This window comes from Schistocerca nitens, chromosome 4 (genome assembly GCF_023898315.1).
Source record: "Schistocerca nitens isolate TAMUIC-IGC-003100 chromosome 4, iqSchNite1.1, whole genome shotgun sequence".
Classification (NCBI taxonomy): domain Eukaryota; kingdom Metazoa; phylum Arthropoda; class Insecta; order Orthoptera; family Acrididae; genus Schistocerca; species Schistocerca nitens.
In genome coordinates, this window is record NC_064617.1 from 602,976,601 (window position 1) to 603,003,734 (window position 27,134).

Here is a 27,134-nt window from a genome sequence, read left to right on the forward strand (position 1 = left end):
GAATTGTATTTTTCAATAATTTGTATTTAGTATTTATGTGCTACCTTCTGCATTTTGATAGTACATTGATGCTAAGAAAATAAATTTTTGGTCTTGATGTCTTTGGTGTGTGATGTTGATATTTACCAGTTTATAGAAGCATATTGGAGCAATTCACTATATTTTGTTCCCCCCAAAAAGATATTGAAAGTGGAGTGTTTTGAAATGCTCAAGGTCAAAGATTAAGGTCAGTAACGTTGAATGTGAAACTTACTAGAAATCTGCCGTCTTGCATATCAATGTTAAGCTCTACTCATTAGGTTTTCAATGATACAAGCTTCACTGATGTATCTGGATTAGAACCAGAATTATAGTCATTTATGTTCAGACAGATGCATGTAAATTTCGCACTATTTTGAAACTTTGCGACCTGTAAAATTTATCAGAACTGTCATATGCCTCTACAAATTAGTAGTTTTCACTCTCTTGTGTGGATCAGTTTACTTTTCTGTGTTGAATTGACGTGGAATTACCCTTAAGCATTTCACTTGTATTGAACAAAATCTGTATCAACATCTCACAGAGAAACAAGTTGCTGATTTAGCCTGTTAGCAGATTACAGAGCTACGGCTTCCATTAGAATAGTAAGAAATTCAGAACTGAAATAGGGGTAAGGCAAGTAGATTCCACATCACCAGAACTGTTCTCAGTGGCTGTAGAAGTTTTCATGTCCTCGGGATGGAAAAATAATGAACAAATATGTTTTGAAGAAGTGTATTTGAACTACCTACTTGTAGTTTGTGATATTGTGCTGTTTGCCTATTGTTCACATGAACTTCAACAAAAATGGCTTAACTCAATGGAATAAGTTTAAAAATAGGTCAGAAATTCAATATTAAAGAATAAAATAACATATAAACCCCACAGCAGAAAGAAAACTCTGTAAATTAGTAATGAAGTTGTAGAAAAAACTGTCAAGTTTTATTATTCATGGCAGATAATGTCTCCTGACATACAGGAAGGCAAATAAACTGAAAGTACAAATGGCATTTAATGCGGATGGTAAACTTAATAGTGTTTTCAGCTGCAAGCATCCAATGTAAGGAAAATTAACACTCATTGTGTGTTATCAGTTTTGATGTAATGGCTAACTATTTAGACATTTATTCAGTATGGAAAACCATTGAGAAACTGAGTGTTGGGAAGATGCATGTTAGAAGTTAAAAGGGGAGACAGAAAACAAAACAAATGATTCAGGAATCAGTCTGCTGTGGTATATGTAACTACGACCGTAATGAAAATGAAATGGAGATGGCCAGGGCATACAGTTAACCAAACAAGCAGTGAGGCCAAAGGATTTCTTTGCAGAACTTCAAGAGGTAAGAGAAGACAGAGATGGCCTAATGTAAAGGAGGGTTGGTAAAGGACTTTACAAATCGTGCAGGAGCAGATTATTATTATTATTATTATTGTTATTGTTAGATTCAATCCTGATCTGTTGGCAGCAGTCAAGTTTTGCTTTTTTGGCTAACAAGTTGGAAATTAGTTTCAACAAACCTATTGGTAGAACTATTACAAGTGACTAGAAACGTCTGTTCTTGATGTTATGTGGAATTTAACATGGAAGAGTTCATATAGCGATGAGGTGTCTTGAACTTCATGGAGCAAAGGCATTTATTTTAATTTAACTATAGTAAGACAAAATGTCACACTTAATACCGCAATGGTTCATTATTTTGGAAGTAGATAATTATCATAAAGGGGAAATTGTTTTATATTCCTTTTTAAAGATGACATTGCTGATGTGAAGTCATTATCTGTGAGACATTGTTGACACTGTGTAGAAATTGTTGGCGCCGCTCTAGGTGATCATGGTTTGAACAGCAGTGACTTTTTATGTCAGTGCAAGCAAAGGAATTTTAATTACTGAATTACATCTAATTATCTTATTATGACTGCCTGGCTTGATATACCTGTACTTGTGTGTGGGGGTCTGAATGTGTTTGAAAAATTACTTGGTCTGTTTAACTGTGACAGTGTTGGAGGTTAGACTTCGAACTGTTGTAACCTCCCTTTGTTGTTGGCAACATACCCAAATCAACTTGTGATATCTAGCAGCTTTATGTCCCGTAGAGGTATACAGTCTGTGAGAAGACTGAATAGTGAGAAAAAATGCTTCCAGGTAGAGACTGGAAGTAATTAAAATGAGATATTACTTACAATAAGAAAATCATTTTCATGAGATTGCTGAGCTCTGTGTGCATCCAGAAAACATGATAGTAATGAAAACACTGTGGCAATAACTCCATTAGCAAAACATCCAGTTATAAAGCTTATTAGGAATCGCACAAACAAAAGAAAGAAAACGTGCTAGCTTTCGAACTTATCCTTTAATGAGCTAGAGTACACACACACACACACACACACACACACACACACACACACACACACAACCTAGACATGTCCCTATTTGGTGCCATCTGAACCAACAAATGCTATTGTAGTGCCTTGCGAATGTTGGGGTAAATTCTAGACACACTCGTATTTCCACCATCTCGAACACGCGTTATTTTAAAGATGAGTGTGTGAAAGTGGAACTGTGTCTACTGCGCCATGATTATGTGTTTGTGCAGGACTGGCGTGTATCGGATGGTTGATTGGGGCAGGCAGGGAGTCGCTGCGCTCGCCTCAGAAGTTACACGCCCAGCACAAGGAGCAGACTCGCCATACTCCATGATGGTGCTGTCAGTCATTATTGAGAACAGTTGAATGTAGTTAAAGAAAAGAAAAGACACTTACTTATTCACTTACTTTCGTGAGGTTCGGATGGTGGATTTGATAGAGCTTTCTAGATTGTATTTGTTTCAAAGTATGTAAGAGTATCTGTTGGACCGGTAATTGTTGGGCTTACAAAAATTGAATCATTTATATGGTGTCTTGTTTGTGGAAATGGAAATATAGTGCAATTGGTTTAAAAGTATCCTGAGTGTACGGAGTTATTTTAAGAGTATAAAAAATTCCTCCAAAACAGCATCTTATCTTTGGAGAAGTTGGGCAGACAGTCGCAGCCGGCTGTCCTGAAAAGAAGATGGCGAAACAACTCCACGTAAGCTCATTAATAAAGTGGGAGTGTGAGTCTGGCACACCAGCACCACACTGCTCCCTCTAGTCACCGGAAACTGCCAGACTATTTTCCGGTAGGTGGAATGTCGTGGTGGTTGTAGTGGGTTAAGGTGGGAACAGGAAGAGGAAGAGGGAGAGGGAGGCAGGGGAAGGGACTGGGAGTTGGATGGATAGTGGCACAAAGGTAGGTAGGTGGTTTGCTGTCTAGGAATGTGGGAGGAAGGTGTGGCAGATACTTGGGCGGGCATGATTGTAATGGCCGTTGGGAAGCGGCATACAGTGAAGGTGACATGGGGATATGAATTGGGAGGGGGTGACAGGACACAGGAAGGGGAACTGTTGTGTGGAGTGTGCAAGGACAGCGGGTTACCCGATGTTGAGGCCAGGACAGTTATAGGAGCAGAAGTTGTGTTGTAAGGATAAGTTCCATCAGCATGATCAGAGAAGCTGATGGTGGAGGAAAGAATCCTGGACATTCAACTTGTGAAGCAGACATTGAAATTGAACATGTTATGCCACCAGGTAGTCAATTTTGTTCTTTGCAACAATTGGGCAATGGCCAACCATCTTGGTGGACAGATGACTAGTAGTCATACCAACATAAAAAGCAGTACAGTGTTTCCAGCAGAGTAGGTATGTGAAGACATGTGATCTCTGTGGCAACATATTTGTAGTGGGAGTGGCATAGGAACGGACTAAGATGATGTGTAGGTTGGGTGAGTGACGGAACACTTCTTGGGAAGAGTGGGAAGGATCTTGGGTAGGATGTCCCTTAGTTCTGGACAGGAGGAGAGATAATAAAGGCCTTGTCAAAGGATATGGTTCAGTTGTTCTAGTCCAGGGTGACATTGATTGTTGAGGGGGTTGCTCCTTTGTTGCTGATGCTTGGGGTGGTGGGAGGATTGGGGGTGTGTGAGGTTATGGCCCAAGAGATCTGTTTGTGTACTAGGTTTGGAAAGTATTGCCTGTCTATAAAGGCTTTTATGAGGCCTTGAGCATACTGGGCAAGGGAATTCTAGTCACTGCAGATACATTGTCGATGGGTGGCTAGGCTGTATGTGAGAGGTTTTTTGGTGTGGAAGGGATGGGATCTGTCGAAATGCACGTGCTGCTGCTGTTTATGGGCGTAATGTGGGCAGAGGCATGGATGGAGCCTTCAGAAGGTTGGAGGTCAATGTCCAGGAAGGATGTGCGTTGGCTAGAGGTTGACCAACTGAAGCGGATGGGGGAAAGGGTATTGGGATTGTGAAGGAATGTGAACAGGATGTCATGGCCCTGAGTCCATATCATGAAGATATCATCAATGAACATGAAGCAGATTAGGTGTTCGGAGTTTTGGGAGGCTCTAGGCCTTCCCCCCTCCCCCTGGACCATGGATCTTGCCGTTGGTGGGGATGCTTGTGTGCCTCAGTGATACAGATAGCCATACCGTAGGTGCAACCACAACGGAGGGGTATCTGTTGAGAGGCCAGACAAACATGTGGTTCCTGAAGAGGGGCAACAGCCTTTTCAGTAGTTGCAGGGGCAACAGTCTGGATAATTGACTGATCTGGCCTTGTAACACTAACCAAAACAGCCTTGTTGTGCTGGTACTGCGAACGGCTGAAAGCAAGGGGAAACTACAGCCGTAATTTTTCCCGAGGGCATGCAGCTTTACTGTATGGTTGATGGCGTCCTTTTGGGTAAAATATTCCGGAGGTAAAATATTCCGGAGGTAAAATAGTCCCCCATTCGGATCTCCGGGCGGGGACTACTCAAGAGGACGTCATTATCAGGAGAAAGAAAACTGGCATTCTATGGATCGGAGCATGGAATGTCAGATCCCTTAATCGGGCAGGTAGGTTAGAAAATTTAAAAAGGGAAATGGATAGGTTAAAGTTAGATATAGTGGGAATTAGTGAAGTTCGGTGGCAGGATGAACAAGACTTCTGGTCAGATGACTACAGGGTTATAAACACTAAATCAAATAGGGGTAATGCAGGAGTAGGTTTAATAATGAATAGGAAAATAGGAATGCGGGTAAGCTACTACAAACAGCATTATTGTGGCCAAGATAGATACGAAGCCCATGCCTACCACAGTAGTACAAGTTTATATGCCAACTAGCTCTGCAGATGATGATGAAATTGAAGAAATGTATGATGAAATATAAGAAATTATTCAGATAGTGAAGGGAGACGAAAATTTAATAGTCATGGGTGACTGGAATTCGTCAGTAGGAAAAGGGAGAGAAGGAAACGTAGTAGGTGAATTTGGATTGGGGGTAAGAAACGAAAGGGGAAGCCGCCTGGTAGAATTTTGCACAGAGCACAACTTAATCATTTGGTTCAAGAATCATAAAGGAAGGTTGTATACATGGGAGAATCCTGGAGATACTGACAGGTTTCAGATAGATTATATAATGGTAAGACAGAGATTTAGGAACCAGGTTTTAAATTGTAAGACATTTCCAGGGCAGATGTGGACTCTGACCGCAATCTATTGGTTATGAACTGTAGATTAAAACTGAAGAAACTGCAAAAAGGTGGGAATTTAAGGAGGTGGGACCTGGATAAACTGAAAGAACCAGAGGTGGTAGAGAGTTTCAGGGAGAGCATAAGGGAACAATTGACAAGAATGGGAGAAACGAATACAGTAGAAGAAGAATGGGTAGCTTTGAGGGATGAAGTAGTGAAGGCAGCAGAGGATCAAGTGGGTAAAAAGACGAGGGCTAGTAGAAATCCTTGGGTAACAGAAGAGGTACTGAATTTAATTGATGAAAGGAGAAAATATAAAAATGCAGTAAATGAAGCAGGCAAAAAAGGAGTACAAACGTCTCAAAAATGAGATCGACAGGAAGTGCAAAATGGCTAAACAGGGATGGCTAGAGGACAAATGTAAGGATGTAGAGGCTTATCTCACTAGGGGTAAGATAGATACTGCCTACAGGTAAATTAAAGACCTTTGGAGAAAAGGGAACCACTTGTATGAATATCAAGAGCTCAGATGGAAACCCAGTTCTAAGCAAAGAAGGGAAAGCGGAAAGGTGGAAGGAGTATATAGAGGGTCTATACATGGGCAATGTACTTCAAGACAATATTTTGGAAATGGAAGAGGATGTAGATGAAATCGGAGATATGATACTGCGTGAAGAGTTTGACAGAGCACTGAAAGACCTGAGTTGAAACAAAGCCCCGGGAGTAGACAACATTCCATTAGAACTACTGACAGCCTGGGGAGAGGCAGTCCTGACAAAACTCTACCATCTGGTAAGCAAGATGTATGAGACAGGCGAAATACCCTCAGACTTCAAGAAGAATATAATAATTCCAATCCCAAAGAAAGCAGATGTGAAAATTACTGAACTATCAGTTTAATAAGTCATAGCTGCAAAATACTAACGCGATTTCTTTACAGACGAATGGAAAAACTAGTAGAAGCCGACCTCGGGGAAGATCAGTTTGGATTCCGTAGAAATATCGGAACACGTGAGGCAATACTGACCCTATGACTTATCTTAGAAGCTAGATTAAGGAAAGGCAAACCTATGCTTCTAGCATTTGTAGACTTAGAGAAAGCTTTTGACAACGTTAACGGGAATACTCTCTTTCAAATTCTGAAGGTGGCAGGGGTAAAATACAGGGAGCGAAAGGCTATTTACAATTTGTACAGAAACCAGATGGCAGTTATAAGAGTCGAGGGGCATGAAAGGGAAGCAGTGGTTGGGAAAGGAGTGAGACAGGGTTGTAGCCTCTCCCCGATGTTATTCAATTTCTATATTGAGCAAGCAGGGAAGGAAACCAAAGAAAAATTCGGTGTAGGTATTAAAATCCATGGAGAAGAAATAAAAACTTTGAGGTGAGGTGCGCCGATGACATTGTAATTCTGTCAGAGACAGCAAAGGACTTGGAAGAGCAGTTGAACGGAATGGATAGTGTCTTGAAAGGAGGATATAGGATGAACATCAACAAAATCAAAACGAGGATAATTGAATGTAGTCGAATTAAGTCGGGTGATGCTGAGGTAATTAGATTAGGAAATGACACTTAAGGGGCTCCGAAAAGGCTCAAAATCATGAAAAGTTCAATTTTGTACTTTTTTGCTTTTTCTGAATCTGCAGACTATTACCTTTTAATAGATATATAATTTATTCAATTCCGAAGACTACAGCTATTTTTAATTTTTTTTTGAAATGTGTTCTACATGGGCGTGACCCACTGTGGCGCTGTTAAACTGCTGTCAAATGGTGTTATTATTAACGTCCGTGTTCATCAGGTACATTTTAGTGATGTGAGATAAAGTATGTGTTGTGGCTAACCTGTGATGGTTCAATATATATCGCTGGTGTGATTGTCGATTGTTTCATGTTTATTTACTCTGTCGTTATCTCGAAAATATTCGTAATTAATTCTGTTTCTTGAGTCTCTGTTTTGTTGAAGTATAATAATGAATAAAAGTAAAGTTATTAGAAATCCTCTGAAGGCTTTTAAGAAAAGGAGAAATGTTGGAAAGCCAAAGGTATGTGTTATTACTGTAAACAATAAAGACGATAACCAAGTGAGTGAACCTAACCTCTCAAGTACACCTGCCCATAGCAGTCAAAGTGGGAAAGAAAATACTTCACAGAAGCAGCTTGGTTCAATAAGTGAAAACTATGAATGTTTTATGGGCGAATCGGATGTGAATGAAATATTTGATATGTCGGTTCTCAAAGGAATTTTTTCAAACTGTGTAAGATGTATTCATTGTAGTGAAGTTGGTCTGGAACTCTCCATAATAAAGCACGTAGGACTTGCTAGTGAAATACAACTGAAATGTGATAAGTGTTCATACATGACCACCTTTTGGAACAGTGTTGCAGTAACTGCAACTGAAGAAAATGGTAGCAAAATCTACGAACACAACATTAGATTTGTTTATTCCTTGCGTTCAGTTGGTAAGGGTGCTACTGCAGGTGCAATTTTCTGTGGCATCATGAATCTTCCAAATCCCCCAACCAAGTTTACGACCTATAATAAATTAATAGGGTCTAAAGTAGAAGATGTCTGTATAGAATCTATGAAGAACGCTGTGGAAGAGGCAGTAATGGAAAATAATGGTAACAGAGATTTGACTGCAGCGTTCGATGGTACCTGGCATAAATGGGGACACACATCTCTTCATGGTGTAGTATCTACCACCAGTATGTATACAGGGAAAGTTTTAGATGTAGCAGTAATATCAAAGTATTGTAGATGTCCACAAAAATATAAAGGTACACATGAAAATAATTGCAAAGCTAACTATAGTGGCAGTAGTGGAGGAATGGAAGTGGCTGGTGTTGCCAGTATATACCAGCGTTCTGAGGCGTGTGATAAAGTGCGATATGTTAATTACCTTGGTGACGGTGATTCTAAAAGTTTCAAACATGTTCAAGGACTGAAGCCCTATGGTGATGATGTTGTAGTGCAGAAATTTGAGTGTATTGGACACGTACAGAAGCGAATGGGAACAAGACTTCGGCGACTGAAAGCTTCGTACAAAAAACAAAAACTCAGTGATGGTAAAGGGTTGGATGGGAAGGGAAGGTTAACTGACAGTGTAATTGACAAAATACAGAACTATTATGGAATGGCTATTAGGCAAAATACACAAAGTGTCGACGAAATGAAGAAGGCTGTTTGGGCTCTTTTTTTTCATACTACTTCAACCGATGAAAATCCCCAACATAGCTTGTGTCCCAAAGAAGAAGACAGTTGGTGTAAATGTAACAAAGGATTGCTAACTGGTGAAGTGTACACTCATAAGCATAGTCTGCCTCATGCAATAATGGAGGTGATAAAACCTATTTTCAGAGACTTAGCAGCACCTGAACTGTTGAAAAAGTGTATTCACGGAAAAACTCAAAACCCCAATGAAAGTGTAAATAGTGTTATATGGTCAAGAATCCCCAAGACTGTATTTGTTGGAATAGAAACACTTCACTTTGGTGTGTATGATGCTGTTGCGACTTTCAATGATGGCAACATTGTAAGGTGCAAGGTATTTAGAAATATGGGAATGAAGATAGGTTCTAACACGGTACGAGCAATGCTTGCTTTAGACAAGGAATGCCTTCGGGCTGCAGACAGGGCTGTAAAGAGTCTAGAAATACAAGCAAGAGTAAACAGGAGGAGGAACAAGAGGAAGCTGGAGGAGGAGTTTGCAGAGGATGAAGATAATCCATCCTATGGACCTGGAATGCACTAAAAAGTTAATCCAATCTTTGTCGCTCGATTCCCAAAACTTTTATTTTCTCATACTAATTACATTTTCTAAGGATCTTCCAAACATATTTGTTTCAAACTTTCAGGAATTGTTACACAGTACCTTCTGCATAATTTAACACAGCCTTTTTCCAAAAAACTGTATATTTTTGAATATATAAATAAAAAATTGCAAAAAAAAATGTTGTGAATTTTCATTACAATTGAAAAAAAATCATCTTTAATAACTGAACTAAAATTTTGTAAAATCCCTGTGTTAAGTTGTAGCCCATATTCCAATAAATAATCTGTAAAAAGTTCAACTTCCTACCTCAAATACTTTGTGAGGAAAGATGTAATTTATAAGCGTTATTTTAACATTGCAAGTATAGGGCGTTCCGGAGCCCCTTAAAGTAGTAAATGAGTTTTGATATTTGGGGAGCAAAATAACTGATGATGGTTGAAGTAGAGAGGATATAAAATTTAGACTGGCAATGGCAAGGAAAGCGTTTCTGAAGAAGAGAAGTTTGTTAACATCGAGTATAGATTTAAGTGTCAGGAAGCTGTTTCTGAAAGTATTTGTATGGAGTGTAGCCATGTATGGAAGTGAAACATGGACGATAACTAGTTTGGACAAGAAGAGAATAGAAGCTTTCGAAATGTGGTGCTACAGAAGAATGCTGAAGATAAGGTGGGTAGATCACATAACTAATGTGGAAGTATTGAATAGTATTGGGGAGAAAAGTTCGTGGCACAACTTGACTAGAAGAAGGGATCGGTTGGTAGGACATGTTCTGAGACATCAAGGGATCACTAGTTTAGTCTTGGAGGGCAGCGTGGAGGGTAGAAATCGTAGAGGGAGACCAAGAGATGAATACAATAAGCAGATTCAGAAGGATGTAGGTTGCAATAGGTACTGGGAGATGAAGCAGCTTGCACAGGATAGAGTAGCATGGAGAGCTGCATCAAACCAGTCTCTGGACTGAAGACCACAACAACAACAATAGGCCTTCCTCTATATTGCCCATAAAAAGGTTAACATAGGAGTGTGCCATGTGGGTGCCCATGTCTGTGTCATGGATTTGTTTATAAACCTTCCCTTCAAAGGAAAAGTAGTTGTGGGTCAGGACATAGTTGGTAAGGTGCATGAGGAATGAGGTGGTGGGTTTGGAATCTGACGGATGTTGGAAGAAGTAGTGGAAAGACCATGGGCATGAGGGATGTTGGTGTATAGGGAGGTGGCATCAGCAGTGACAAGTAGGGATCCATGAGTTAAAGGGATGGGGATTGGTGAAAGTCGGTGAAGGAAGGACTATGTGATCAAAAGTATCTGGACACTTGGCTGAAAATGACTTCAAAGTTCATGGCGTCCTCCATCGGTAATGCTGGAATTCAGTATGGTGTTGGTCCACCCGTAGCATTGATGGCAGCTTCCACTCTAATAGGCATATGTCCAGTCAGATGCTGTAAGGTTTCTTGGGTAATGGCAGCCCATTCTTCACGGAGTGCTGCACTGAGGAGAGGTATCGATGTTGGTCGGTGAGACCTGGCACAAAGTCGGCATTCCAAAACATACCAAAGGTGTTTTATAGGATTCAGGTCAGGACTCCATTACAGGGATGTTGTTGTTGTGTAACCACTCTGCTGTAGGCCATGCATTATGAACAGGTGCTCAATCGTGTTGAAAGATGCAGTCGCCATCCCTGAATTGCTCTTCAACAGCGGGAAGCAAGAAGGTGCTTGAAACATCAATGTAGGCCTGTGCTGTAATAGATGCCATGGAAAACAACAAGGGGTGCAAGCCCCCTCCACAAAAAACACGACCACACCATAACACCACTGCCTCCGAATTTTACTGTTGGCACAACACATGTTGGCAGATAACGTTCACCAGGCATTCGCCATACCCACACCCTGCCATTGGATCGCCATATTGTGTACCTGATTCGTCACTCCACACAATGTTTTTCCACTGTTCAGTCGTCCAATGTTTACACTCCTTACACCAAGTGAGGCATCGTTTGGCATCTATCGGCGTGGCATCTATCGGTGTGATGTGTGGCTTATGAACAGCCCCTCGACCACTATGAAATCCAAGTTTCCTCGCCTCCCGCCTAACTGTCATAGTACTTGCAGTGGATCCTGATGCAGTGTGGAATTTCTGTGTGATGGTCTGGATAGATGTTTGCCTATTTCACATTACGACCCTCTTCAACTGTTGGCGGTTTCAGTCAGTCAATAGACAAGTTTGACCTGTACACTTCTGTGCTGTATGTGTCCCTTTGTGTTTCCACTCCACTGTCACATTGAAAACAGTGGGTTTATGGATGTTTAGGAGTGTGGAAATCTCGCGTACAGACATATGACAGAAGTGACACCCAATCACCTGACCACATTCGAAGTCCGTGAGTTCTGTGTAGTGCCCCATTCTGCTCTCTCATTATGTCTAATGACTATTGATGTCGCTGATATGGAATACCTGGCAGTAGCTGGCAGCACAATGCACCTAATATGAAAAAGTATGTTTTTGGGGGTGTCCGGATACTTTTGATGTGGGAGTCGAGGTTTCGGGCAATTGGTTGGAGGTGTTGGTCAACAAGAGCAGAAATTCTTTCAGTGGCAGCATGAAAGCCAGCTACAGTGGGGTGACCAAGATATTTTGGTTTGTGGATTTTTGGTGTGGAAATGGGTGTGCTGGGTGTTACTGAGGTGTGGAAGGACATGGAACTCAGGTGTGAGAAGTTCTGGAAAGTACATGGATTTCAGTATGGATTAGAGGTTATGCTGGACTTCTGGGATGAGATTACTCTGACAGAGCTTGTAGGTGGAGGAGTCAGACAGTTGGGAGAGGCCTTTTGTCAGATAGCCACTGCAACTCATCATAACAGTGGTGGAGCCTTTGTCTCTAGAGAGGATGATTAGGTCTTGATCTGTATTCAGGTCGTGTATGGCTGTCTTTTCACCTACAGAAGGGTTAATGTTCTTAAGAAGGGACCTGGGGAAGGTTGGATGCCAAGTTGGAGTTGAGGAATTACTGGCACCATCCACATCATTACGAAATGTCATATTCATGATTCATTGAACAAGTGTTAATGTAATGTAACTGGAAGCTGACTAGAGGGGAGAGGTTTTGTGGAGGGGGGAGAGGGGCAATAAGGGTCGCGGTCGGACGGTGATATGAACTGGGAGAGGCAAGGTTGAATACTGGATGAGGTTGGGTTTGGTTGGAGGGATCGGTAACTGTGAGTGTTTCCACTGTAGGAGGAGGAGAGCAGTCTCTGACAAGACCAACATTGTTAAAATGGGATATAGGGCTGAAGGTTAGGCTTTTGGATAGGATTGAAATTTATGTGGGACTAAGGTTTTTGGCGGAGAGGTTAGCAACGGTGTTTGAGGTTTGCTTGGGTTGTGGGGTGTTGGGAGGGAGTTTTGGTGGACATGGTAAATGAAAGTGGTCAGATAGGCAGGCTCTGGGACCTATGAGGGGTTGACGAGGGGGTTCACTATGAGTAAGATGGATGTTGATGGATAGTGGTACCTCAAGACAGGATTAGGGTGCCAGTAGGTTGACAGTTTGTGGAGGTGGTGTGTGGAATGCTCCTCAGGTTTTGGAGTGCAAAGGTTTTTATTTCAGAGATGTTGCGTATGTAGTGAATATTGCACTGCAATAGTGTCTTGCAGAGGGAGTACAGGTGGTTTTGGAATGCCTGTACCATAGAGAGGTGCTTTTGCAGTACCAGGTTCGTGAGGGATAGGGACTGGGCAGAATCTGAGGAAAGGTGTGGGTGGTTGTGAATGGAGGAGAGTGGGATCCCTACTGGGATTTTTATGGGTAGGCATTTTGAGGGGATTGTATGGTTCAGACAGCATTTAAAGAGCAAGATATGGGACTGGATTATTGCAAGGAAAAAAGAGATACTTTTCTGAACTGGTGCAGCAATGTGCGAGCAGTGGTCCATTGGTATAGGGATGATGATAGGAAATGCAAATAACACAGGAAATCGGCAACTGAAAGTGTTCGGTGGCTGTAAGAAGAACTGGGTAGTATAGAGTGAATTCATAGAGTTAAAAGGACGGTACAAATTGTACTGGTAGCAACAGGATGGATTGTGGTGTGAGGATATTTGATCGTGCAAAGTCATTATCATACACAGGAAAGGAGAAGGAAAGATATAAAGTTCTGATGGGAAGAATGTGTGGCGGGGGGGGGGGGGGGGGGGATTATAAGTTGTGGTTAGTAGCTGGAAGTAATGCTGCACCATCAGAAAGGTGACGACCAGTGGTGTAAAATGTCACGAAAGCTGCACACGATCACATCGGTCAGAATAAGCTGCTTCGCAGCCCAAGCTATGTGGATCATTCCCTCCACCACCAGCTTCTTTGAGTCACAAAGATGGGAGTTACCCTTGCAACACATCGTCTGCTCCCGTAAGTGTCCTGGCCTCTATCTTAGGTAAACTACTGTCCCCATCTACATCTACTGGATGGTTATAATTACACTTTCCCTATTTAACACATTATGACACAGAAACTAATTAATGTACAAGAACCAAACTTGGTAGCATTAATGTCAAGGACATGCGGAAGAGAAATAATGCAGAATCAGTTCAGTCGAAACACTTTTAATATGCTGCTACGGTACATCATACCATTACTTACTGGCACCCATTAAGGCTACAAAAGGGGCTCAGTATGGCGCCTATCGGTGTCCAGAAGGGTGTGAAAGTGCAGGATTGCACTCTGCTCAGCAGAATGAAGCATGTCCATAGGTATGCTGGCTACGTCTCTTGATATGCTGTGCTTCGGATCAGAACATGTGTGAATATTCTCCTGGTAAACCCTGTCTTTCAGGTCACCCCGCAACCAGAAATTACAGGGAGTGAAATCAGGCTATTGTGCTGGAAAAGCATTTGGAAATGATCGGTCGATAATTCGATCATTTCCAAATGTGTTTCGGAGAAGTAGGTGAACTTCACAAGCGATTTGTGGTGTGGACCCATCTTGCATGAAAACTATTGAGTTCGATGCATCTCTCTCCTGTAGGGTGCATATGACATGCTGGCGAGGCATATCACAGTAACGCTGTCCAGTCACAGTGCACGTCTTTGGTCCTTGAGCACGAACCTGTTAAAAAAATAATGGATCAATGATGAACATAGCCATGAAGCTATACCATGAGCTTCGTCTGTCCATAGGATAGTTCAGGGCCAGCCCTCTCAACTTCAATCCTTGTGAGAAAGTGGAGAGCGTTCTGTGGTGGAAGTTGCTGTATGATACGGATCTGGTACAGATATCATTTGAGAATGTTTCGAAGCACCTTCCGTACAGTGGACCACGGGGATATTCAACTGTCTTGACACAGCACATGCACTGCCTGGCGATCAGGAATTGCGCGTAGTGCTGTCTGCCATAGCAACAGCTATTTCATCAACCACCTGTGGTATGACCAGTTGTCGGCTTCTTCCCAGAGCGACGCCCAGTTCTCTAGTTGAGTTGAACTACTACTTCATGCTCCACACATCAGATGGAGAAAGGGGACCCTTCTGTAATTCTTTCAGCTGTTGGTATTCTTGAAGTGCAGTTGCAGCATTACTATTGTTTTGATAATAGAGCTTCACCAATAATGTCCTGCTCCTTTCATCCAAGCTCATGTTGAGACATCAACAAGTGCACTGTGACAGGTCAGGTGTGTGAGACTATGAATCACAATGTCTGATCATGGTATATGGTGGCCATAGTTGGAACTGGACGATGGCACTGTGACACATGGGTATCATGCATCCCCTACTCTGGACATTAATGCTACAAAGTTTGGTACTTGGTACAGTAATTAGTTTCTGTGTTATAACGTGTTAAATAGGGAAACTTCTAAAAACAATAACCACCTAGTACTTCTGCATCGATTCTCTGCAAACCGCCATATGGTGTGTGGCGGAGGGTGTCGTGTACCAATACTAGTCATTTCCTTTCCTGTTCCACTAACAAATAGAGTGAGGGGAAAAAAGACAGTCTGTATGCTCTGTATGAGCCCTAATTTCTCGTATCTTATGTTCGTGGTCCTTACACAAAGAGAGAGAGAGGAATGTCTTCCCTCCAGTGATTCACATTTGAGTTCCTGAAGCATCTCCTTAACATTTATGTGTTGTTCCAACCTACAGGTAACAAATCTAGCAGCCCACCTCTGAATTGCTTCAATGTCTTCCTTCAATCCAAACTGGTACAGATCCCAAACACTCCTGCAGTACTCAAGAACAGGTTGCACCAGTGTCTTATATAAGGTCCCTTTACAGGTGAACCACTCTTTCCTAAAATTCTCCCAATATACCAGAGTTGACCATTTGCCTTCCCTACCACAGTTCTCACATGATTTCTCCATTTCATATTGTATTGCAACAGTATGCCAAGATATTTAAATGATGTGACTGTGTCAAGCTGCACACTAGTAATACTGTATCTGAAAACCACAGATTTGTTCTTCCCACTCATCCATATTAACTTACATTTTTGCCCATTTAAAGCTAGCTGCCATTCATCACACCAACTAGAAATTTTGTTTAAATAGTCTTGTATCTTCCTACAGTCACTCAACTTCAGTATGTTACCCTACACCACAGCATTAACTGCAGACTGCTGCCCACCCTGTCTGCCAAATCATTTATGTATATAGAAAACAACAGTGGTCCTATCACACTTCCCTGGGTCCCTCTTGACGATGTACTTTTCTCTGATAAACACTTGTTGTCGAGGACAACATACTGAGTTCTGTTACTTAAGAAGTCTTTGAGCCACTTCAATATCTGTGCACTAATTCCATATGCTAGTACCTTCATTAACAACCTGCTGTGAGGCACAGTGTCAAACACTTTGTGGAAATCTGGAAGTATGGCATCTGCCTGTTGCTATTCATCCATAGTTTGCAGTGTATCTTGTGAGAAAAGGGCAAGCTGAGTTTTGCATGAACGATGCTTTCTAAAACTGTGCTGATTTGTGGAAACAAGCTTCTCACAAGGGGAGGTCACCAATCGGGACACGCTGATTTTGCCCAGATTGCGCGTGTAGGAGGAGTTGGGTCTCCACATCACGTACCTTAAATATTTCGCCTGAGTGAGCCTTAGGAAAGGAGAAAATGCTCTCGAAAGTTTTTCCGGTAGCACTATATACCTTATGTAGCTTTCTGTTTATCGTTAACGGCGTAGCATAATGGTCAAGCGCATTGCTTATGAAACAGGCAACCTGAGACTAATCTCTGGTGCTTCCAAATTTTTTTTCCTTCCCCCCCCCCCCCCCCCCCCCAATTGTTATTTTACTTAGTTTCTTAGATTGTTCAACTATTTACTGTAGAATTTAAATACATTCAAGCTTTCGAATCAAGTATAAAACAATCATATCATAAATGATGTACAAAAAGGTTAGAAAATAAAATAATATTATTATGTATATAACGCTAACAGACGTTCCCTAGCTGACTGCTGGAATTGCAAGTGTATCAGCTATCAGACAGTAATGGATTTCTCACCAGTGAGTGTCGTGACTGTATGTATTAGACTGTGCTTCTATTGTCAGTTCGCAATGATTTGTGGAGCTGTGAGTATCGTCGTGCCAAAATCAAACGTGGCAATCGAACAAAAAGTGACTGATAATCTCGAAACGTTTGATGAAGATTTCAAAGCAAACTTCACCAGTGCTCTTTCCTATGCTTTTTCAATTTATAAAGAAAAAGGGATGATCACTGACAATCCTCCTATGTCCTTCAGACCTACAGTAATAGCCATAGGTGAAGCAATTGCAGAGGCAGTTATCGACATTATGAATATGTATTTCATAGAGTATGATAAAGATCTGATACTATGCACAGACCCTGAAGAAGAAAATATTTATGAAGAGGTACGTGGAACATCTCTCTCTCTCTCTCTCTCTCTCTCTCTCTCTCTCTCTCTGACACACACACACACACACACACACTCATGTTAATCATATGCAGTCTCTTTTTATCTGTCACAGGTGACTTCTTCAACTACAAATGAGGATTATACTCATGAAGATTTTTCCACGAGTTCATCATGTACATCAGCAACATTGGCTGACAAGGAGGAGGTCCTGGAATTTGCTTACACTCATCCAAAATGGAAATTTGCAACATTGCAGTCTAGATTCCCAATCCTGAAGAAAAGGGATTACCTTAAAATTTGGAGGAAAGAAGTACACCAAGGTGGCACCAGTCTTGAAAAGTTGTCCTTAATTGACTCGGAAACATGGGATAAATTTCAAGATGCATGTAGCTGCTATGAATTGGTGATGACTAGAACCCGACAGCAATGGGCAATGACCGCTGCATTCCTGTATTTATCAGAGCATTTTCACTTCCATGCTTCTAATACTTGGGCAAAATCCTTCAAGAAAAAATATTCGATAAGGCAGTGAAAAATCACAAAATTCGTCAGCAGAAATGATGTCGTAACTTTGGACGAAACAGTGGCAGCAGCAGAGAAGCTTCATATGTAGATGAGACATTTAATGCAACATTTCAATATCGATTATATAATTAACACTGACCAGACCGGATGCCAGTGTGAGTCAACATACAACAGGTCTCTGGATGTCAAAGGTGCAAAGACTGTTATGGTGAAAAAACTCAATCTATCGAAGGCCACTCACTCTTACACAGCACAGTACAGTTTAACCGTTTCAGGGAAACTTTTACCCCTTGTGTTTTTATGTTTGCAAGAGCCTGCGAAGAAATTCGGTCCTCGGGTTGCCGCCACTGCCAAAAAATTAGAAGACGAGTATGAAAATGTTGTCGTTACTTGTTCCATGTCAGGGAAACTAACAAAAGAGCTTTATGCAACATTATTGGAAACAACATTGAAGCCATACATTACAGACAATAAATTTCTTCTGTTGGTGGATTCTTGGAGTGGCCAAACAGATTCAACATCGTATGATGAGACAATTAAAATTGAGCTAGGCGAGGAAGTGTGTACCATGAAGGTCATTTCACCAAAATGTACACCTTTGGTTCAACCTTGTGATGTATATTTCTATTGTCAAGTCAAAATTCCAATTAAGACTGCAAAGTGCCCCTGAATTGCTCCGACAACAGAGAGAAATATCACCAAGAGAAGATGCAATTGAAATACATTCGATCGTGCAGCATCAATTCAGTGCTCCTGTGTTCACCGCTATGATCCAGTACGCTTGGTTTGCATCCAAAAAGATAGCGGATAAACAGTCGTTTCAAAACTTGAATGAAGTGTCCTTTCCAATGACGCATGTTTCGGCAAAATGTAACTGCTCAAACAATGCCTTCATAGAACGTGCCTGGTGTGAAACATATATGTGTTTGACATGTTTCTATGATAGATGTCACCATCAAATTGCAAACCTTCTACTGTGATAATGAATAAAAAGTAGTGCACATAATCACAAGAATCTTCGGAAACTTTATTTTCATTAAAACTTTCGCCTAATTCAATAAAAATACTGCTTGAATGTGTTTAATTTCTACTGTAAATAGTTGAACAATTGGAAGAAATGAAGTAAAAGAAACATGGGGAAAAAACAGAAAAAAAATCAGGAAGCACCTGGGATTGATCCCAGGTCACCTGTTCCATAAGCAATGTGCTTGACCATTAACGCTATGCCGTTAATGATGAACAGAGCTCTGAGTAAGGTATATAGTGGTATCGGAAAAACTTTCGAGAGCATTTTCTCCTTTCTGAAGGCCCACTCAGGCGAAATATTTAAGGCACTTAATATGGAGACCCACCTCCTTCTACACATGCAATCTGGGCGAATTCGGCGTGTCCCAATTGGTGACCACTCAATAAAGTTTATTATATTCTAACTGAGAATATGTCCCAAGGATTCTGCAGCAGACCAAAGTTAGGGATATTGGTCCATAATTTTGTGGGTCTGTTCTTTTACCCCTCTTGTATGCTGGAGTCACCTGCACTGTTTTCCAGTCGCTTGGGACTCTTGTGTTGGGCAAGAGTTCATGATAAATGCAGGCTAGGTGGGGGACCAGTGCCGTAGAGTACCCTTCGTAAAAGCGAATTGTGATTCCATCCAGACCTGGCGGCTAACTTGTTCTCAACTCTTTCAGTTGTTTCTCTACACCAGAGATGCTTATTACTATGTTGTTCATACAGGAGTCTGTCCAGTGGTCAAATGATGGTATGTTTGTGCGATTCTCCTGTGTGAACAATTTCTTGAACGTGAAATTTAAAACATCGCTTTTTGTTTTGCTATCGTCAATTGCCACACCAGACTGGTTAACAAGGGACTGAGTAGAAGTCTTAGACCTGCTTAGCAATCTTACATAGGACCAGAATTTTTTCAGGTTCTCTGGCAGATTTTCTGCTAAGGTGTGACGGTGGTAGTTGTTATAAACTTCATGCATAGATCTCTTCACAGATGCACGAATCTCTACTAATCTTTGCTTGTCGTCATTTGTGCATTCTCTTTTTAACCGAGTGTGCAACAGCTCTGTTTCCTTAGCATCTTTCGAATTTTGTTATTAAAACATGGTGGGTGTTTCTCATCCTTTGTCCACTTACTAGGCACATAACTCTCCAGACTCCTTCCTCCATCCTGTTACAGTCCCAATTCACGTCATCATGTGACATTTAGCATGCGCACTTCCCACTGGCCACTACAATCATGCCATCCCATATACCTGCCACCCCTCCACCCCACAATTGTAGCTGACGAACCGGCCTCCTCCCTCCGAACCACTAGCCACCCATCCCCAATCCTTCTCCCCGCCTCCCTTCTCCCCGCCTCCCTTCTCCCCGCCTCCCTTCTGCCCGCCTCCCTTCTGCCCGCCTCCCTTCTTCTGCCCGCCTCCCTTCTTCTGCCCGCCTCCCTTCTTCTGCCCGCCTCCCTTCTGCCCGCCTCCCTTCTGCCCGCCTCCCTTCTGCCCGCCTCCCTTCTGCCCGCCTCCCTTCTGCCCGCCTCCCTTCTGCCCGCCTCCCTTCTGCCCGCCTCCCTTCTGCCCGCCTCCCTTCTGCCCGCCTCCCTTCTGCCCGCCTCCCTTCTGCCCGCCTCCCTTCTGCCCGCCTCCCTTCTGCCCGCCTCCCTTCTGCCCGCCTCCCTTCTGCCCGCCTCCCTTCTGCCCGCCTCCCTTCTGCCCGCCTCCCTTCTGCCCGCCTCCCTTCTGCCCGCCTCCCTTCTGCCCGCCTCCCTTCTGCCCGCCTCCCTTCTGCCCGCCTCCCTTCTGCCCGCCTCCCTTCTGCCCGCCTCCCTTCTGCCCGCCTCCCTTCTGCCCGCCTCCCTTCTGCCCGCCTCCCTTCTGCCCGCCTCCCTTCTGCCCGCCTCCCTTCTGCCCGCCTCCCTTCTGCCCGCCTCCCTTCTGCCCGCCTCCCTTCTGCCCGCCTCCCTTCTGCCCGCCTCCCTTCTGCCCGCCTACCTTCTGCCCGCCTCCCTTCTGCCCGCCTACCTTCTGCCCGCCTACCTTCTGCCCGCCTACCTTCTGCCCGCCTACCTTCTGCCCGCCTACCTTCTGCCCGCCTACCTTCTGCCCGCCTACCTTCTCCCTCTACCACACACAGTCCATGTGCCATAAAATAGCATTGACATTGTTAGTTCAGCTGGCTGTGTGTGTGTGTGTGTGTGTGTGTGTGTGTGTGTGTGTGTGCGCGTGCGCGCGTGCGCGCGTGCGCGCGTGCGTGTGTGTGTGTGTGTGTGTGTGTGTGTGTGTGCGCGCGCGTGCGTGTACGTGTACTTAACTTCGAAAACTAGTAAGTTTTCTTTCTTTTGTGTGTGACTATTGATAGCTCATCGCTTCTGCTTTTTGGTGAATGGTCTCCTTTAATCCAAAATTATTCACTGTAAATGTAGGTAGGTGAATGCAACGAGATAATAGAGTGATGCAATGAAAGTGAAACTAAACTATTGACCAGTTGAAACATGTCCTGTGGTTGTGTTACGTACAGCAGATGTTATATGGAGAACACACAGAGGAGGTGTAAAGTACAGATTGTACTGTTACAACTGTAACAACGGATGGTCCATGATGGTTTGGATAATCATATCCTGTTGTTCACAGTGAAAGGAAAAGTAGGTGGTAAGGTCTACGAACACTTTTTAGATGACCATGTTCTTTCAGTGTCTTGGACAGTGTTCGCAGCTGTAGGTTTGCATCCTCCAAGCTCAGGACTTCCTTGCTTCTTTGTCAATATTCTGCTTGATGAAAATGATGATGCAGTTCCACAATCATTGGGTTAGAATATTATTTATCTGATGTGACCTGTATTAGAAAATGTTAAGGTCATATTATTGTATTGAGCCCCTGTGCTGCTTCAGCTATAAGTCAGGTTCTACCATAAAATACAGAATTTTTCCATTTAAATAAAAATAATAGGGGTTTGGTCAGGTTTGCTACCAAACAAGAAAATAGAAATTTGTTCTCTTTCAACTTATGTTCTGTGCTTTTAATAGATAATGACAATTTTCCAATCATTGATTTTATTAACTGAAGTTGAAAGCTGTTAACAGTGTGACATCTGACAGCATGTTTGTAGGAGACACATCAAATAATTTTTCCCTTTGATGGTGGTTTTCCAAAAGTCTCCTGCATCTTGTGTACGCCTGAGTTTTGGGTTTCTTCTCTTAGCCACTGACAAATGTCACTCTCTTTCCTGCTTGTGGCCTTTCCCTTTCTCCATTCAGAAGAATTGTTCTGTTTGAAATAAAATTATGTAATGCCTAATTCAACAAGTATCAGTTAAATAATTACTTACTCATTGGTTTTTTAACTGTCATTATCAGACATCTTTGGTATTGTATTTACTGTTGCTCGCTATGCAGACAATGTTGGCCTGGTCCTGTTGTCTTGATATTTCATATCTGAGTGAATTTCAACAAATCAAATAATTTTGTGATATGAATGTAAATGATTTGACAGAATGAATAGTTATATATTTTCTAACCATGATAAACATGTTGCCTGTATTTAACGTCTTTACTTGTGGAAAATACTTGAACTAACTGCACAGAGAGTCAAAGGTCAGGGAGTGGGGAATCCATTTATTCTGCACAAGTTACATTAGCACACTAATGATTGCTATTATGAGTAGTACAGCTGCTGTTTGTACACACTGCAGAATACATACTACATATTTCAATAAAAAGGAGAGTGGAGGTACCTCTGAAGAAATTATCACAAATAGTGAGCAGCAAACTCACTCACAGTCTTCTGAAGTTGTGTAAAGAAGAGAAACTGGGGCTTACCAAGAATGATGGAAATTGTTAGGGCAAATAAAGCTAACACTTCGTACACCATCAACAGAGATTTAAGATGTTTTCTTTTTACAATTATCTGCCTGCATCTGCAACCTAAATCCAATTAAATCAGTTTGGAACATAATTAAACAAAAAATATTTGCAAGGAATGTTAAACTTGAAAACTTAAAAAGGGGCTGTCACAAAACTGCAAGAAAGAAGTGGTGGTGGAAGACTGAGCTAAATTGTGGGCATACTTAACAATTATTAAAAAGAGATGTGAATTAATGGAGCAGGATATTGGAAAGGCCATAATACCAGTAGTGATGATGAAAGTGACTGGACACACACATTGTGATATACATTGAATAGAAAGGAAATTCTATTCAACTGCAACAGAAATTGGCCATACAGCTGATGAAACCACAATTTAAAGACTTGAAGACTTTCACAGCAGTCAGTAACAATAAGCATTTAATGGTAAGTAATATTTTTATTCATTTCGCAAGCATAAGATGCATTGACATGTATTTCCCCACTGCTGATGTTTTGAAATTGAATGTACTTCAGATCCTCCTCCCCGTGCAGTAACACAGTTTCTGTCAAAAGACATGGGCACTCTCACTGCACAGTGCTAAAGTTATGTCAGGAAAATGATAAAGTGCAACCTATTATTATTTGTGTCATGTTAGCTGTTTCCTATGTTGTAGGAGGAACTTCTATTATGCTATTGTGAAGTTTTTGCTTTGTTGACAATTTTCGCTTGTAAATTACATCTTACTCTTGGAATTATGTTATGTTTTAAAGTTTTCTATAATTTGTATTTTATTTAAGTATCTCTTTTGAACTGTTGTGTATTTTAATCTGTTTCAAACAGGCCATGGGAAGTGCGTGGAATTTGTAAAAAAATATGGACTACCATTTTTAATGGTCGGTGGTGGTGGCTACACGATACGGAATGTTTCACGATGTTGGACTTATGAGACTTCAGTAGCTCTTGGTGTTGAAATAGCCAATGAACTGCCATACAACGATTATTTTGAATATTTTGGTCCAGATTTTAAACTGCACATTAGTCCATCTAACATGGCAAATCAGAATACACCTGAATACTTGGAGAAGATTAAGTAAGTGGATTTTAGTAAAATTAAAAAAAGGTAGTTGTTTGTAGTTGACTTAAGGAAAGAAATGTTAAGTGTGCGTGCGTGTGCGCTTCGATGGACACATGCATGCATTGCTGTCACGCGTGTTTACAGTGGCAATCAGTTTGCCTAACAGTATTTAATGGTTGAGTGAAAGAAATACTGACTGTGAGAAATGATTATTATTTCAAACATTGGGACCAGCAAGACTTAACATACCTAAACATTAGGAAGTATTGGCTTATGAAGGTCATAGAAATAAGTGTGATATTACTACAACAGTCCATTGCCAGATTACAGGGTTGAAAATTATCGAATACAGTGCTTAGTCGTTGGTGTGCACATATTGGTGAAAATATGTTCAACTAATAGTATTGCAATTGCAATTTTAATGCTAAAAGATTGAAACAGCTCTATTGCCCAAGCAGCCGGAGATAGCGGTCATGTGTGTGAGAGGTCTACCTGCTTATGTGAAAGTGTTTGTTTTCTTTCTAGTCTGAAGAAGGCTTTGACCAAAAGCTTAGTGTGTAACAGTATTTTAATTTTTATATTGAGTAGCAGTCTATGCTTCATAATATTTGTTAACTGCATTTTGTTATAGCCCCAACTGTCCAAGAACGCTGAAAAATAAAAAACAAAATGGAAAAAAATGCTTGCAGCTGTTAAATATTCCCCAACATCACATCCCATTGTAACTGTGGTAGAAAAGGACAAAAACTGAAAATATTAAACCCAAAAGTCTCTTAGTTACTGGGGCTGAATGTCACAGGCAATTTATTTGTAACATGAAATCAAACAATGAAAATTCCACATAGGGCTACTTATTGTATAGAGAACACATCAAGTTGCTGACAGGCACAATTAAGACATTTACATACAGATTTCAGCCACAGCAATCATCAGTAAAAGAGGGACACACACCATTCACACATACAAGCAAGCACACCTCATGCGCACACGACCGTCAACTCCAGCAGCTCGGACCAGAATGTAACCTCACGAACGATGCAAGCAGCAATCTGGAGGGAGCAGGGAACAGGAAGGGGTGGGGACAGAGATGAACTGTGTAGGGTGGAGTGTTCAGGGGCTAAAATGTCAACAGCTACAGTGTCGGGAGGTTCTGGGACAGGGAGGTGGAGAAGAAAGGTGCAAAAAAGGAGAGGACAGGGGAGCCTCCTGACACTGCACTGTTGACATTCTAGTCCCTGCACACTCCACCAGACAGCATTCATCTCTCTCCCCACATGTACACTATCCCTTCCCCTCCCCTTCCCCTCCCCCTCCCCTGCCCCTTCCAGATTGCTGCTTGCATTCCATGTGATGTTGCTTTCCGGGCTAAGATACTGGAGTTGATTGTCGTGTGTGCGTGAGATGTGCTTGCTTGTTGGCATGAATGGTCTCTCTCTCTCTCTCTCTCTCTCTCTCTCTCTCTCTCTCTCTCTCTCTCTCTCTCTCTGTGTTTTACTGACAAAGACAATGGCCGAAAGCTGTATGTAAGTGTCTTTTAATTGAGCCTGTCTGCAACTGAGCATATGTTCTTTACGGTAAGTAGCAATCTGTCTTTTCTTATATTATGTGTAACATTATTTGAGTATCCCCCCCTGCGGGTTCGGGGGTTAGAATAGGCCCGCGGTATTCCTGCCTGTCGTAAGAGGCGACTAAAAGGAGTCTCAACTGTTTCGGCCTTATGTGATGGTCCCCTCTCGGGTTTGACCTCCACCTTTCTAAATTATTCCGAAGAGCGAGCCAATTGGGGAAGGGCGCCTTACATGGTGCACTGTATCCGTCGTGCAATTAGACCTTTAACCGGCTTTCTCGTCGTTGCAATGGTGTCCCGCTCGTTTTCGATCTCTTGGGCGCTTACCACGCTGCAGTCTGCAGTGTTTCTTTTAACTGCGACGACGACCTTGAACAGTTTTGCACCTAAGATCCAGCACGGTAGCCAGTCCGTTGTGGTGGGGCCGCCATGTACCCTCTTGGTTGTAGCCCCCTGACAACACAGGGATCGCTCTACTGATGCCTGCGCCGTTAACTCCCCACGTATGCCAAGAAGTAGATGCCCATCTCCTTGGGGCATCGGGACTCCCGGCAATGGCCGTCCTGCCAGGTGGCTATTGCTGCGGCTGGGTGGCGCCCGTGGGGAGGGCCCTTGGTCGGAGTAGGTGGCATCAGGGCGGATGACCCGCAATGATGCGTGGTACATCATCTCTCGCTGGCGGCCAGCCGCCAGCAGTCTCTAAGCGTTCTCGGGCTCAATTTAATGCTGAAAAGTACAATCCGAAAACGTTCCCCTCTCTGGCCACGCCGTGGGAGGAACGTAAATCTCAGGATGGCAGTAGCAAATATTCGCCCCGATTCTTAGTTTGTACGAGAGCTGATGGGGAGTCTTTTCTCTCCACAAAGCCTCAGTTCTTCGTCGAGCATTTAGAGGACAAGTTTGGGGAGGTGGAGGGTTTGTCAAAAATGCGCTCTGGATCGGTCCTGATACAAACGGCGTCCTCTGCCCAGTCACGGCGGTTACTTGCTTGTGACAAGTTGGGGGATGTTGCTGTTATGATCACACCGCATAAGAGTTTAAATATGGTCCAGGGTGTTATTTTCCATAGGGACCTCCTTTTGCAGTCTGATGATGAGCTGCGCGCCAACTTAGAACGTAGAGGTGTACATTTCGTCCGGCGCGTTCATCGGGGTCCGAGGGACAATCAGGTTGCTACCGGTGCCTTCATCTTGGCCTTCGAGGGTGATACGTTACCGGAAAAGGTCAAGGTGATGGTCTACCGATGTGACGTCAAGCCCTATATCCCTCCCCCGATGCGGTGCTTCAAGTGCTGGAAGTTCGGCCATATGTCTTCCCGCTGCACTTCCGGCCTCACATGTCGAGATTGCGGACGCCCATCTCATCCCGATACTCCATGTGCCCCGCCTCCTATCTGTGTTAACTGCGGAGAACACCATTCCCCCTGCTCGCCGGACTGTCGGATCTTCCAGAAGGAAAGGAAGATAATGGAATATAAGACCCTGGACCGCCTGACCTACACCGAGGCAAGGCGGAAGTTTGAGCGGCTACATCCTGTGCCCATGCCGTCCACCTATGCTGCTGCTGCAACACCTGTTCGAACCTCTTCAGTGTCGCCCCCAACAGTTCGGACTCAGCTCTGTCAGCCTTCACCGACCCCCTTGGTTGTGGGGGGCACTTCACTCCCTGTTGCTCCTGCTCCATCTACTTCAGGAGCAACACCACCCCAACCACCGGGGACATCTGTTCCCCCTTCACAGCCGGAGAGGCGTGGGCCTTCTTTGGCTCCTCTCGCCCGGAAGGGGTCCCTTGGGGCCCTCCCATCCCAGGCTTTGCCCAGTGCCAAAGCGAACACCCGCAAGTTTGCCAAACAACCACCGGTCGCTGGTCGTAGGGCGTCGCGGTCGTCTTCAGTCCCTGAGACTGACACAGTGAGGCCCTCCCAGCCAG

The 27,134-nt window shown here is 42.9% G+C and overlaps 1 protein-coding gene across 3 annotated transcripts in view; it reads left to right on the plus strand.

Annotated features, from left to right (window-relative positions):
• The window catches only part of LOC126251347 (histone deacetylase HDAC1), a 181,403-nt gene that overhangs the window by 89,010 nt on the left and 65,259 nt on the right, over positions 1-27,134 (plus strand). For all 3 annotated transcript variants that reach the window (XM_049951717.1, XM_049951718.1, XM_049951719.1), the window contains exon 6: positions 23,404-23,653. In XM_049951717.1, the coding sequence (XP_049807674.1) occupies positions 23,404-23,653 (250 nt within the window). The remainder of the gene's footprint in view (positions 1-23,403; positions 23,654-27,134) is intronic.